Here is a 15,417-nt window from a genome sequence, read left to right as displayed (position 1 = left end):
CACAGTACAGAAACCTAAGACAGAGGACAGGTAGGCACTACAAGCTGTTTGAGGGGAAATTATGGTGAACTGCATCGTCAAGAAAGAGGAAATGAATTTGAATCTTGAAGAATGAGCAGGACTCAGTCACGCAAAGAGAAGTGAGGGAATTTCAGGTGGAGAGACTACTCAAGGAGAAGAGGGTGTAAAGGAGTATGTTAGGAGCCAATGTGTGGAAGAGTCAGACCGGAAGGATCTACTGAGGGAACTCAGTGGTTGGTGCAACACTTCTCACAACCTTCAGCTTCCATGCACCATTCCAACCCCATCCATGATTGTTTGGGAGTCTCTAGACAGGAGGGAGCATTCTATGGTTGAGGCCGGGAGATTAGGGAACGCATAGAAAAGGTTTATCTGCAAAGAATCTGGCAAAACCTCCATGAATTTTCACGTCAAATGGAGAAAAGTTGACTGGTTAGAAGTATGGTTAAATAAATTTATAGCTGGTTCAATCACGGACCAAAATTATACTCATCTCTTGCCCCAAATCTGCCACTGTTCTTGTTTTCCTTATCTCTATCATTGGCCATTCACCCAGTAGAAGTGGTAGTGGATCCTTAAAAAAAGTCACCTCACACCCAGATCAGTGTACCTCTGGAGTTTCCCATGGCATGAGTTGTCACAGTAGAGGTACTTAATGGCCTTAAAGGCAGTCAACTTTCTCTAGGACCTAAATGCAGGCCATGAAACACCATGGTCCTATATATTTCACATAGTATGTGGGACCCTTGTATTTTCCATTTCTCGGGTCGTGAAAACCTTTTATTCAAATTGACATCTAGGTATGCTAGACTGCTTAAATAAATTAATGTTTCCATTTAGACCAACTCACGTGGTAAGAATAAGAAGTTCAAGTGCCAATGCCCCACATAATGTTCTTGCCATTGAAAAATATGAATTATGTCTATGTTTTCCTACTAACACGCACTGACTAGCATAATCATAGTGATTGACCTATATCTAGCATTTTGTGTAAAACACATATAAATGAGAAGACAATAGTAGAAAGTTTAGAGAAGAGAGGACTGGTCATAGGATGGAAGGAATGGTGGGAGATGTTTTTACAGTTCATCAAGACAAAAATAGAGATGGCTATTTTTTTTTAAAGGCAGTGGGTCTACTGAGAAATAAGTAAAAATTTAAAAGATTATGTAATCTAAAGAATGACCTGGAAATATGGAACATAGTGGATCAAAAAGTACCAAACCAGCAGAGTTCAGCACACAAAATTATAAAGTGCCAAGGCATCTTCTCTAACATTACTTTGAAAGGTTGAGAATCACATTCCGGGTGATTCTTGAAGAATAAGGATCCAGCAGCAGTCTGACCTGGAAGTCAAAGTAGGGAGATTTAAGTACTCTCAAAATCCCTTCTCTGCCCAGTGTCTTAGGATTTCTGGTTGAGTTAATGGGATAGAAGTTTTCCAAATCATAAGAATGTATAATCTGTGGATGATCAAGGACGCCAGTTCTAGAAGCCAGATGCTTCCATGAGCAAGGTGAGGCTGCTGCAGAGCTGTAATCTGCCAGTCGGAAGAGGTTGTCTGTGACAGAACCTATCTGACAATTTGATCAGGAATTTCTTCCCAAAAGGGACAACATCCCTGCCTTTTATTTGGAAGTCTGCTTTTTTTTTCCCTGAAATTCTTAAAGCAGTAGTAATGATTCTTTCCTAAAGGAAAGTTGCTGTTCTTGCTAGCATGGGCTTTGAACTGACTTTCTCTCTAATCCTTCTGGCGCAGAAAACTTGTTGCTGAGTTAATGAAGAGGATCAATAAGTGAATGAGCTGGACAAACACAAGGGAAGACCACCTTGAGATAGCGAGGGAGCTAGAGGCTTGTCTTTGTGAGATGGTGACAGTGCACAGGACCCACTATAACATATAGGGTGGTGCCAGAGGATAGCAAGGCAGCCACTTGTTTCAAACTAAGGGACAGGAATTGAGTGTATATGATGAGAGGAAAAGACAGTTGAAAGGAGAGAGTTTCAACTGGCCCCCTCTTATGGCTCTGCCTGAGTTCAAAGGTCTGTGGAGCTCTCTCAATTTATTATATACCTATGGACTTGCTGGATAATCAGGAGAAAACAGTCCATTAACCAACCATAAGTCCAAATACTCTCAATATTTTCACACACTCACCAACCCCAATGGACAGTGAAGTCTAAACGCAGCACTTTTAGGTGGAAAAAAAGTCTAATTAAAATGACTTTTGAAAAATCCCTTAAATTTCCTGTTATACCGTCTTTCAACAAGTTGTTACACCATTTTTTTTTAAACTTTTTTTTTCCTTTTTTTTTTTAAAGTATTTATTTATTTATTTATGGCTGTGTTTGGGTCTTCGTTTCTGTGCAAGGGCTTTCTCTAGTTGCGGCAAGTGGGGGCCACTCTTCATCGCGGTGCGCGGGCCTCTCACTATCGCAGCCTCTCTTGTGGCAGAGCACAGGCTCCAGACGCGCAGGCTCAGTAGTTGTGGCTCACGGGCCTAGTTGCTCCGCGGCATGTGGGATCTTCCCAGACCAGGGCTCGAACCCGTGTCCCCTGCCTTGGCAGGCAGACTCTCAACCACTGAGCCATCAGGGAAGCCCCACCATTTTTATACCATCTTTCATTGTTATACCAGCTTTCAACACATGCAACATAATTTTGTGGATGTTTTCCTTCAGTTGGGTAGGAGATAAAGCAGTAGTCCTTTATTTAAAGGATCATGTTTTATAAAATAAATTATTTCTTTAAACACAATCAGATCATATTATGAGATACATCTAGGAACCAAGATCAGAAAGGAACAAGGGAAGAGTAGATTCACATCTCTCATTTCAGCTCATCTAACACTACTCATTGAGTTGAAAGATGGGCAAATCATCCTCACTATTTAAATGACCCTCCCTCCTTTCCTTCTTTCTTTCTTTCTTTTTCTTTTCTTTCTTTTGTTTTCTTTTCCTAACACATATTATTGAACTCATGTCAGTTAAAAACACATGGCGCTCGACTCCACGGTTCATGGGCATATCCTCTCCCAAGAACCTAAGTAAGAGCCAGAAATAAAAGGTAGGGTCCAACACTTGAGGCTTTAGTTTCAGGACCACTTGGCCTCTGGAAAGTACCTTGCTGTTAACTGCTGTCTTTCTCAATGTGTGCCCCAGATGCTGGCCCTTAATTATCATACTTTTCCCATCGATGATACCTCTTCCTATCTTTGTGTTCTTTACACAATTCTTGGATGACACCTTTGGTCCAGAAGACCTTAATTAAGAAGAAAATACAGATTTATGGGAAAGAGACCTGGAAAATCTCCAACAGACACATCTTTATTGCAACCCTCTGCATCTGTGAGAGAGAACAGGGCCCAGAAGGGTCAGCTCTGGACTTGCTCCAACTCGAGGCTTTCAGTCACTCCCTTCTCTTCAAGCTCCCCACTCAGCCCAACATTTTAATCTTTCAGTCTTTCTCCCTCCTTCGTCGTCCTCTGTTTATTCACCTTTTCCATTCCCTTGTCTCATTTTCTCATTCTTTCTGATTGCCCTGCTCTCTCACACTCACATCCCCTCGCGGATCATCTTTCTGTTGGAGACTATGCTCATGGCCTCTTTCCAAAGCAGCAGGTTTGAATCAGCTCCAGTTTAAAATGAAGATTGGGGGGTGGGGGTGGTGAGGCCAGGAGGGGATATCAGCTCTCTCATGTCCAATGTTCCAAGTGCACAGCCCTCCCCCAGGCCTCCTGGCTCCCTTCTCTGTCTCTGTCTCTGTCTCTCTTTCCTCTCTCCCTCCCTCTCTGCTCGGACATCCCTCCACACACAGGTGCGTACAAAAGAAGGCCTAATAATCCCTTGTAGGCAAGACCAGAGAACCCCCCATGCCCACCCCCAATCAGGCAGCTGGTTTCCATTAGATGTCCCAAGCCCTATAAATATTCTCTTTTCTCACTTATCTCTTATTATTTTTCCTTTCCCTTTCTCATGTTCCCCTCCCTGCCTCTGGCTTCCCTCCTGGGAGGAGGCCTAAATTAAGAAGGGAAGGCATGCCAAACTTTGCATTAACCATCTTGTCATAGCCCAGGCCTCTGGCAGAGCAGAACCCAGAAATGATGGCTTCTTGTTTGTCCAGTTTGCTGCTCCACACACCAAAGGTTGAAATCCTGCCAGGAGAGCAGGAGGGTTGAGCTCCACGTGAGCTCGAGGATGCTGCCAGGGTCTGCAGCGTCTCTGTGCTCTCCACCGCACCGCTGGCTGAGCCTTTTTGAGCCTCTCTGTCTTGTGCTTTGCACTGAGTGGTGGATGGTGTCTTGGGCACAGCTCTGGAGGGGGACATTCTGGGGTTCAGATCCCAGCCTCTTTGTACACAGGCAGCGTGACCTCAGGCAAATTACCTGACCTCCCTCATTTGTAAAATTGTGCTGATGACACCTAACTCAAAGGACTGCTAGGAGGCTGGAAATGAAGTAACTAGTGGGAAAACATTTAGCTCAAGTCTGCACTTAGCAAACACTAGTTCTGTCCTCTTGCCCCTTCCAGTAGGATTGACTGTGGAAAAACCCACCCTCCTTTTTTACCTCCTCCTACACCTTCCAAGTAATTAACTGAACAATTAGAGAAGAATTAACCCCTAAATACCCAAGGTCTGAGTTGAGGAGTGTAAAATGTTTGCTTCTTGATAAATGTTTGCTCTCTAAGATAAAGAAAGAGACAGAGGAAGAGTGAATGTAAAAGGCTTAAACTAGAACAATGGTTACAATTGTGAGTACTTCTTACAAACCAGGCAGCAAGAAGCCGTGTCGTTGTTGAGTCAGTGACCCCAGAGCAAAAGATCCTCCAGGGGTGGGTGGGAGGAAGTGGGGGAATCCAGGCACCTCACTCTAAGCCATGAATGCAGCCTTCAGGGTCAGGCTGTTTCTGGGTCTGGATTCAAGCTCCAGTCCTTCCTGGCTGTTGACCTTGAATGAGTTATTGATCTTTCTGTGCTTCGTTTCCTCTTCTGTGAAGGAGGATAATAATATAACTGACTTCATAGGATTGTTGCAAAGATCGAATGAGCTAAGATCGTTCACTGCCCTTCAAACCGTGCCTGGCAGAGTAAGTGTGCAGGAAATGTTAGCCATCGGTCCCATCCAGCAAATCAGCCCTGGTGTCTTATAGCTTTGCTCTTCCATCGTGGCCGTTCCCAAACAGACCCACCCACAGGACACTGATCCAGCAGGGAGCTGCCCCTCCCACCTCTGCACACCCCTCAAAAGGAGTCCAGACACTTTGGTGGCTCTGGATAAATTCCAATCCTCACAGCAGAACAAACTCAGGAAGCTCCTTACCTGGCCTTCCCACACGGGGATGCCTTTTAGGAGGGCGTGCACTGTGAGCTCGGGGATGCCTTTCCTGATCCTCAGCCATCCACGCCCACCAACTCCATGGCCTTCCTTAGACCACAGCCTTTGTCTGGGAGTGCAGCCCATGACAGGCAGCAGAGACCAGTCCAAGCAGAGCCAAAGGTCTCCAGAGTGCTTCGGGGGGACAGTGGTGCTGGGTGTGCCCACTCTGTCTGTCTCTTGGGCTGAGGGTGAGTGGAGAATAATGCCCTCCCAGCTTAGAGTCAGGCATAGCACAGAATCCCAAGGCCTTAAATTCACGGGATTGAATCCCCTGTCTTCTGAACACAAATCAATCTAGATGGAAACTTGATAAGATTGTTTGTTTGTTTGTTTTGGCTCACTTCTTTGCTCTATAAGTCAGCCTTCTCATACACTGGAGTCAGCTAGACCTGATTCTGTCACATCCTCACTGTGTGACCTTGGGCAAATTGTTTAACCTCTCTGAGCCTCCATTCATTAATCTATAAAATGGGACTAACAACTTTACCACCTTACAGATGTATCGCATCTTTCTTAACAGACTTTAGCCATGGCTACTCACCCTTATTACTATTATTTTGTCACTTTGCTATAGTTTAATTCTACTTCCTCTTATTCTCTCCTTAGTGCAGTCAGAAAAACAGGTGGTCACCATCATTCCTATATATAACTACCTTCCAGAGACCTGAAAACAGTTAATAAATCACTCTTCAGCCTCTGATCTTCAGGCTAAGCAATGCCAATTTCTTTCATCTTCCTCTTAAGGTCCTACCTGAAAATCTTGAATGATTTCATTTTTACCTTATGGTCTATCTCTAAATTATTAACATCTCTGGTTTTTAGTGCCCAAACATGAATGTATAATTTTAATAAGGGCCTGATAAAAATGTTGCCCATAGTGAACATAAAGTTTAATTCATCTAATTCATGCTTAGCCTGGGTGCCCACTAGTACCCTATATAGAGAGTAATATATACATGTATATATGTATATATACACATATATATAATATTTTTTGTATATGAATGTTAAACAATTCAAATATGAAATGGAAAAGAAAGGTCAGTGTTTGTTCCTTTAAGAAGGCAACCCCACAACTAACTTGTTAAACTTTGTCCCATTTGCTGGAGGAGGAAAAAAAGAACTACCAAAAGGGACTCTAAAGGAAATATTAAAGTGAGGAGAAAAGCTCTAAAGAAAAGAGACGCTTTCTGCCCCCTGAACCTTCCTTGCTCGATTCTGTTCTCCCACCGTGACAGTGCAGCTCATGTAAGTCTGTGCTCCACTAGGCCCCTGCCGAGTAGGGCTGGGGTAAGGCAGGAAATCGCCACTCAGAAAATAAATGACCTGTCCCAGAGTCTTTTGTTAATGAGTCCAGGGCATAATAAATCAAGGTGACCCAGTCTCAAGAAACACAAGCCTGTTTAAAAACAAAAAAAAATCCCGAAACCCCCAAGCCCCAGAGGTGAAGAGGAGGAGAAAGGCGAGAGGGGACCGCAGGGAGTCCTTATAAATCACACCCGGATGAAACTAGTGCAGATGTTTTCCAGTTTCAGACCCACTCAAGAGGCAGAGAACAGACGTATGTGGATGTGAATGGAAGGGGCTATCCGTTTGGGAGGCGAGACAGGAGACGGCAGGCCTGGGGGACACAGCCCCTCCTCACACGTGGCATCCCCAGGGCTGTTAGGAGGTCTGCGAGCTCCTTCTTGGTGTCTTCTAGTTGTCCACTTGCCTTTTTCATCTCGTCCCGGGTCGCCCTCTAATCAGCATGGCCGGAGTGTTTGGAGTAAGTGGCCTGCCTAAATCCCCTTGGAGAAGATAAGCAAGAGCTTCTTGTGTCAGATGTGGCTCCCAGCTTCCTAGAGTGGCAGGCTCCTGTAAGAGAGGGGGCCCAGGTAAACCACGAACGGGTCTTAGCTTCCCAAGGGAACTGCAAGTTCTCTGAGGGTGAAATTTAACAGGACAGAAAGAATGTCACATTGGAAATAAATATTCCAGTATGTGCTAGAAAACCTGGAGCCTGTAGATCTCGGGTGAGCTGTAATGTGAGACCCTGTTATATGCAGAGGGCTTTCACCTAGAGCCATTAATAGCCTGGTAAGATAGATGTCACTGTCCCTACTTGACAAATGCAGAAACTGGGGCCAAAAGAGGCTAAGGAAAAACAACAAAAGGCATTTGTCATGCACTTTGCAGTTTGTAAAGGGTGTGTGGTAGGTGAAACAGGTTGTTCTTCCCTTGGCTACAGATGAGGAAACCTGGGATGAGAGGGATGAAAAAAACCTCTCCAGGTCACGCAGCTAATGTGTGGAGGAACTCGGGTCCACACCCAAGCTTTCAAATCCGTCTGTTGTCCTTTCTCTTCAACACAGCTATTTGCCAGTGTCCCATGATGAACATTATGCTATTAGGGAAAGGGTGATGAAACAGGGAGACTAAACTTTGGCTGAGGTTCACAACTGTTCAGTGTTTAGAGGTAGCTGGAAGGTAGGTGAATGGACAAGATGAAACCGGCCAAAGATTTTTCTCATTCTCCTTGTTGTATAAAACCTGTCATCCGGTCATTTCCCTTCCTCTTTATAAGCATGGCCTCCTCTGGTCACTCTCTCCTACTTACCGTTGTTTCAAAAGAAATGACATCACATCAACTGCTTCTTTTTAAAGTTATTGCCATGCTGAATTCAATTCCAGTGACCATCATCACCACTACTAGTTTGTTTACTTCCTCTAAACTTCTTAATCGGGATTGTCATTTACCCTAGGAAAAACTGAGATCAGAGTGACTTGCCCGGGATCGCGCATTAGAATGGAGATCTTTCCCCCTAGCCTGGACTGCTTCCAAAACAAACACAAGTAGCCAGACGCCTTTTTCCATCTCAATTTTTTTTCCTATTGCCCCAGTTCTTCAGTGAGAGATGTCACTGTCTCCCTCCAGGGTTCTCCATAGACCTCCTATACCAGCTCTGCTTCTTTTTAAAATACGACAATGAACATTATGCTCTAATCCAAATAAGAGTCCGAGTGTTGGTTCAACCAGACACAGTCGTCAGCCGTAAGAGGAAGATGCCACAGCAGGCCACCTAAAACAAACCAAAATAAACCCATAGCTTTAAATTGGTCTAGGACCGAGATCTGCAGGACAGCCCGCACATCCTTGAAAATTAGGACTATTCCAAGTATTTTAGGTAGAATAGCAGCCTTCTACCAAGGCAGAATACTGCTTAGGTTTCCTTTTCTTGTTTTTTGTTGGTTTTTGGTTTTTGGTTTTGTTGTTTTGTTTTGGTTTTTGGTTCTGCTCTATGAGTTCAAATCTTTCATACTCAGATGTTGACTCTCAGCTGGGTACCCAGAGCCAAGAACCCCAGGATGTGGGCATTTCCGTGAATACTGGCATATCAATTTTCTGTCATAAAAGACAGTCAGTCATTCAACACGTTATCTTGGATTCCTACTATGTACCAGGGACTGTGGTCGGTGGTGAAAAGTTTGAGACTTATGTTTTATAGTATCTTGGCCACTAACTATCTAGGAGACCTTGGGCAAGACCCTCCCCCTTTATGGATGGCAATTCCTGCCTCAGTTCATGGGAATCTGTGCTGGTGGAGCAGGCCTGGGAACAGCACCTAAGGAGAATAATAATGTCCTCTTAATTTACTTATGTAAAGAACTGGAAAAGGAGGTAGAAGTGGAGACTATGTTTGCAAGGAAATCAAGCTTTGCCATGTAAGGTGGGGCTGGTGGGGGGCAGGGAAGAATGGCTACTGAATTTTAAAAATCCATTATATATGTCACAAAAAAATTCTCAAATACGAATATGTGTATCACTTTATGCTCTTTTCTGGTACATGTTTTATTTAGCTACAATCAGTTCTTGCATAATATCCTTTGTTTAATCTGTTATTTTGTATATACATTTTGTGTATCACAGAGTGTATGTTTTTCCCATTGCTTTTAGTAGATAAGAGCATTCCATCCTATCATACCTTAGGTTTCTTATTTACTCACAAATGGTGGGACATTTGGAATATATTGGTTTTTTCCTTTTATTAATAGCACTGGTATAACTTTCCCCCTAAATTATTTCCTTTGGACATTCACGAAAAAAATTAAATTTCTAGATCAATGATGTGATCTGTTTCCAAATACCTGATCCATTTATAATAGCATCAGCAGTTTATCAGAATTTTTCGTTTTCTATAACCCTTTGTACGTTGCATATAATAATTTAAATTTCTTTTTGATAACCTAAAATTGTATGTTTCCACTAACTTCTATGAAATTGTTTATATTTTAATTTCTTTCACTATTACTGAGGCTGATCTGTTTTCTATGTGTTGAATAATTCTCCGTATTTCTTCCTATGTGAATAATTTATTCAAGTCTTTTGACCTCAGGTACAATGATTTTTGAAAATCACGTTAAGGCTTTTGTGGGCCAAATTCTTAAGCATTACTGATGTTGTGGATACCCAAATGTGGAAATGTTCATCATTAGGAAAGTAGAGATTTTTGTCTATTTTGTTCACTGAAGTATCCCAAGCACCTAAAATAATGTACACAGCAGGTGCACATTACATAAGTATTGAATAAGTGAATAAATATTTATAAGATACCCGCTATGTATTGGGACAAATATGAGCATTCAATTTTGGCATGGAAAATGAGAAGAAAGTAAGGTCAGAATAGCTGGGAGTGGGACAAGGGGTGTTTCTCACTTGAGAATTTTAAAAATTCACACAAGGTAGAGTGGCAAGGTAAGAAGCTACTGAGGAGTCCCCCTAGTTAATACCTTGACATTGCCAAAACATGGCACAGGTATCTGTGTGTTTTGTCTGCTTCCCTCGTTACAATGTGCATTACAATGTCAGACCAGCTTCAGTGTTATCACAGTGTGAACCTAACTCAAGCAACACACATTTTCTCAGCTTTTACTGTAATATGCAGGCACTGAACTAGCCACAGGATACTAGTCCAAAGAGCAGAGCCCCTGTGTGTGCATGCAACGGAATACTATATATCAAGAAGAAGGAACAAATTACTGGTACAGACTACAATGTGTATAAAACTCAAAAACTTCATGCTAAGTGAAATTGAGATGCAAAACATGTGTATTGTATGATTCCACTTATATGAAATTTCCAGAAAAGATAAATCTATCAAGATAGAAAGTAGATTAGTGGTTCCCTGGGGCTGGGGAATGGGGTGACTGCAGATGGGCACAAGGGGTCTCTTTGGGGTGGTAGAGTGGTTCTAGTACTAATAGATTGTGGTGATGATTGCACAACTCTGTACAATTACTGAAAAACCATTCAATTGTACACTGAAAATGAGTGGACTTTATGGGATTTTAATTATACCTCAATAAAGCTGTTTAAAAGAAAAGAGTGGCTACCATGACCTTTACCCTGTCAAAACAAAGCAAAACACAGTCTGCAGAGGAGGCAGGCAATTAGAGAACTGTCAGTTAAGGGCTGCCATGGAGGTGAGCCCTGGGGGCTCTGGGGGCACTTAGGCACCTAGCCCAATCCTGGCGCTCAAGGGAAGTTTCTCAGAGGAGATGATGTCTGCCTGGGAGAAACTGTTCCAGGCAGAGTAAATGGGAGGGGGAGAGTAGGAGAGGCGCCACACCAAGTCAGTGACAGCAGTATCCGTGTCATGTGAGGCAGTGCTGAGACCAATGCCCATCTTGTTTTGAGTTTAGCAGGTTTCAGAGGAGGGTAAACACTGGAAAAAGCTTTGCATATGAATGATAACTATCATCTACTAAGTACCTTGCCATGAGGCAAGAACTGTACATTCAGTAACAGCAGCCCCACAAGGCAGGATTACAGATGAAGAAACAGGCAAAGAGAGGCTACTTGCTAGGAGTAGCTTCCCTAATACAAGCAGCAGAGCTGGACATACGCTTGGGTCTGAAGCCATGCTTTTCCCATTCTGCTATCTCCTTTACCACTATGCAGACACATGACTACTACCAGTGTGGAATCAATGACCTTTGCTGAGAAGGATGTAAGTTTTGCTGATTTACTATAAAGAATTCATAAAACTCATCTGCAAAGAGTTTTGCAAATGCAGTTGGACAGGGTCTCGGAGCCACAGCCTATGTAATTTATCACCGTCCTTAGCACACTGCTCTGTATACAGCAGGCAGGCATTGAAAATGTGCTGTTCCCTATTTAGCTTCAGATGTGTGAGTAAAATCCAATAATCTTGGTTCACGATAAGTTAAAGAATGTTGACTTCCTAAAGAGCTAGAAAATTCTGAAAGGCCGCAGAAATCTAATCTGTAACACATAGCCGTAATCCAAAACTCCTCATTAAATGCCTTTCAATAATATTTTTAGATGATCACACAAAGAGCTTAAAATGGTAAGACCAAAACAGAAACATGATTTCTTTTAAAAATGTGTTTAATCTCTCTTTTAGATTATTTGAGAATTGCTCCTTTCCCTCAACTTTGGCCCAAGTGTATCTACCCCTTTTGGGAAATTGTGAGTCAGCTTGGGTGAGGCAAAGACACACATTCTTCTCTTGAAAGAATAGACTTGCATTCCTATGAGTAAAATAAATTAGGTTCAGTTTCTCTGTCCATTAATTATGTGGAATAAACAACCTTCCGCTGCTCAGAAAGAAGCCCAAGAGACCAGCACAAATTTCCTCCTCAGACTCAGGGGAAAGATCACTTGACCATCCAGGAAAACGCCTGTGGTCTGAGAGGACTCAGAGCATTCGAACAGGCAAGGTTCTGCCGCCAGATGTTCGTAAGAAATACACTGATGGAGACAATCCCGGGATACAATCCACAGAGGACTGCTGCGTTGCGGGGAGGGGCTGGAATTGCAGAAGAACAACAGAGTGAGGAGGAATTTGCGTCCATTTCTGCCCCTCAGGAACCTCCAATCCTCAACCCTGAAGACAGCCCATGGAGTCGAGGGAAGGTACTGCCCCCTGCCCCCCAAACACTTACGTTATTTTATTTAGAGTCTTAAAAGATGCCAGGAACATCACTCCCGGGAAGAGGGGTGGGTAGGAGGAAGGTAATGCAGGGCCTCTGACATTCTGTAGTCAAACTGAACCGGCTGGGTTTGCAGAAGCGTGGAACGTCACCAGTGCCAATCTACAGACAAGGAGAAGCACGGCTAATGAGAGGGAGGTTTCAGAGTTGGAAATGTGTTTGTGTTTTTGGCCTTTACACACTTGTGACCAACACTACTGTTCATTATCCGCTTCTTCCATACTAAGAGAACCTTGATTTTATTATGAGGTGCAACAGTGCTATCAGTTAAACCCCTCAACTTCCCAGACTCCACTGTGGCCAGGGCAGGCCACGTGATCCAATTCTGGCCAATGAGATAATGAACAGAGCTCGCTGGAGTCAGGTATTGAGCAATTGCCACGCTTTGGCCTCTTGCTCTTTGCGCTGCACTTCGGACGCGAGTGTGGACGCCGGGACCGGCCTCTTTCCCTGAGAGAAGGACCGCAGAATGGCAGGCTGGCGAGCAGAAATGCTGAAGCAGCCCAGATATTTGATGATTGCCAACAGACACTGCACTAACGCTGGCCTACCACCTGTGAGTCATATCTCGTTTAAGGCGCCGTTTGTTGGGTACGTCGTTGCCTGCAGCCAAACGTAACCCCTAACTGCTAGCAATTTGAAATGAGTTAGATTCAGCAGAGATCACCTATGATGTGCTAGGTTTGGGAATACGAGGATGAGAATGATAAAGCCCACTACCCTCAGAGAGTTCACGAACTAGTGCACAAGAGAAGATACATAAGCAAACTATTCTCGTGTAGTCGATACCTTCTAAAGTGGAGGTTTGTTAAAAGTGTTATGGGAACAGTCATCATTATTAATAAGGAAGCAAAATGTACTGGGGTAAACTGCGTGGCGTTATAAGTTATTCTCACCCCTTATAATACATATACGTATATAGGTAAATCCGATAAACTCACTGAATAGCCACAATTCATATTATTGATATTGCCTGTCAAATCATGAAGTCACAGTTATTTTATCCTCCCATAAGTACCACTTTACACTTGTTTATTTTCTCTGGTGGGGTCAGAGGCCCTCCATATTTCGTAGGTAAATTTCTCAAACCTTTGTCAACTCCTTATATACAAGAGAAACCCCAAGAAGTCCATGGAAAAATAAACTGAGTCTCAAAGAGCACTAGTAACAAAGGACAGTCTGGTCTGAAGCACACCAGAAGTGAATGCCAAAGTGCGGTAGCAGCGTTTCCACCCAGGGCACCTACTGCAGCAGAGGCTGCCCTGCCTTTCTCCCTAATTCGTGATTCTCTCGGGTGCATTCCTCTCTCCTTGTCTGCTTCCTGCCTCATTCCCCATCAGCCCTCCCTAGTCTTCTGGCTGGCATCTATTCCTCCCACTTTCTCACACGGTCCATCTCTCTCTCCCTTATCCAACCATGAGTTAAGAATAATAATTTTTTTAATGTTATTTGCTGCTTTTATTGAAGAGATTTTTATCCAAGATTTTAATTTTTTGAAGTTGATGATTAAAAATTGATATTTCGCAAAAACAAAAATAAATTGCTTTAAAATTTTTGAAGAGGTAATACATTCACATGTTTCAAAATTTAAGAATTTTGAAAGTATATATGTAAAATATCTCCCTCACATCTGCCACCTAGCTCTCTTGCTCAGGACAACCAACATTACCAGTTTTGTGTGTATCTTTACATAACTATTTTATATACAGGTAAATATGTTCACCTTTTTCCCCACTTTGTTCTACAAAAAGATGGCATATACTACATACCTCTTTTTTTTTCACTTAATATATATTAAAAATCTTTCAGGGACTTCCCTGGCGGTCCAGTGGTTAAGACTCTGCGCTTCCAATTCAGGGAGCACGGGTTTGATCCCTGGTCGGGGAACTAAGATCCCACATGCTGTGGGGCGTGGCCAAAAAAAAAACATAAAAAAAAATCTTTCATAACAGCACATAAAAAAGCATTCTCATTCTTTTTTAAGCTGAAAATGTTTCTTTCCATAAATGTATCATAATTTAGCCCCCACTGATGGACATTTGTTTCCAACCTTTTATTATTTAAAATAATGATGCAATAAATAGCATTATATATGCATCATTTCACAGATGAGAGAGTATTTTAGGATAAATTCCAAGAAGGGAGTAAAATAGTATGAACACTTGTGATTATGATAAATATTGCCAAATTTCTCTTCATAAAATATATTATTTTGTGCTTCTACTTACAGCGTATGGAAGTGCCTATTTCCCTAAACCCTCACCAACTCAGTTTATCAAACTTTTTGGACTTCGTCAATTTGATAGGTGAAAAATGGTCTGTCAGTGTATTTTTAAGTAGTTTCTCTTATTATGAACGCGATTGTTCATCTTTCACACATTTCAGAGCTATTTGCATATTCTTTTCTATTAAATATCTATTAATATCCTTTACCCTTTCTTCTATTGTGTTGGTAAGATTTTTTTATTGCTATTTTCCAAGTTATTTATTCATGAGGGAAATTAACCGTTCGTGATATAAGATGCCTATTTTCCCCCAGTGTGGCACGTGTCTTTTGCTTCTGCTTATCAAGGACTTTTACCCGGCAGTTCATATGTAGTCAAATTGATTAATCTTTTCACTTCTGATCTCTAGTTTTGTTTCATGCTTAGAAAGGCCTTCTGATGGAAGAGGAGTTTTTTATAATTACCTTCTTGATTATACATTATATTGAATGTCAATCAATAAGTTGTTTCTTATGTGACTAGTGCAGGTTAGAGAATGATCAGGAATCAAAGCAGATGGGGGATGGGGTGCAGGTGGTGAGAATCTGGGTTCAGATCCTCTCCACTCCTGGTCATGTTTCTAGGTAAGAGGGCTTGGACTTATTCTGACATCCACTCCATCCATTTGTCTGCTGTAGGTGAATGAACGTGTCCAAAGCTCCACGGGCTAGGTGTATGTGAAAGTGAAAGGAGGATTCTAAGATGCTTTGATGACATGTGTGCATAAACATTTGAATTTCTTCACCTCTGCATATCAT

The 15,417-nt window shown here is 42.5% G+C and overlaps 1 protein-coding gene across 1 annotated transcript in view; it reads left to right on the top strand.

Annotated features, from left to right (window-relative positions):
- The window catches only part of LOC309659935 (uncharacterized protein), a 159,437-nt gene that overhangs the window by 120,406 nt on the left and 23,614 nt on the right, over positions 1-15,417 (top strand). The window contains exon 4 of the mRNA XM_082460237.1: positions 12,187-12,318. Coding sequence (XP_082316363.1) covers positions 12,187-12,318 — 132 coding nt within the window. The remainder of the gene's footprint in view (positions 1-12,186; positions 12,319-15,417) is intronic.

Source organism: Balaenoptera physalus (genome assembly GCF_965194825.1).
Source record: "Balaenoptera physalus genome assembly, chromosome: 4".
NCBI lineage: Eukaryota > Metazoa > Chordata > Mammalia > Artiodactyla > Balaenopteridae > Balaenoptera > Balaenoptera physalus.
This window is presented reverse-complemented; position numbering and strand designations above follow the sequence as displayed.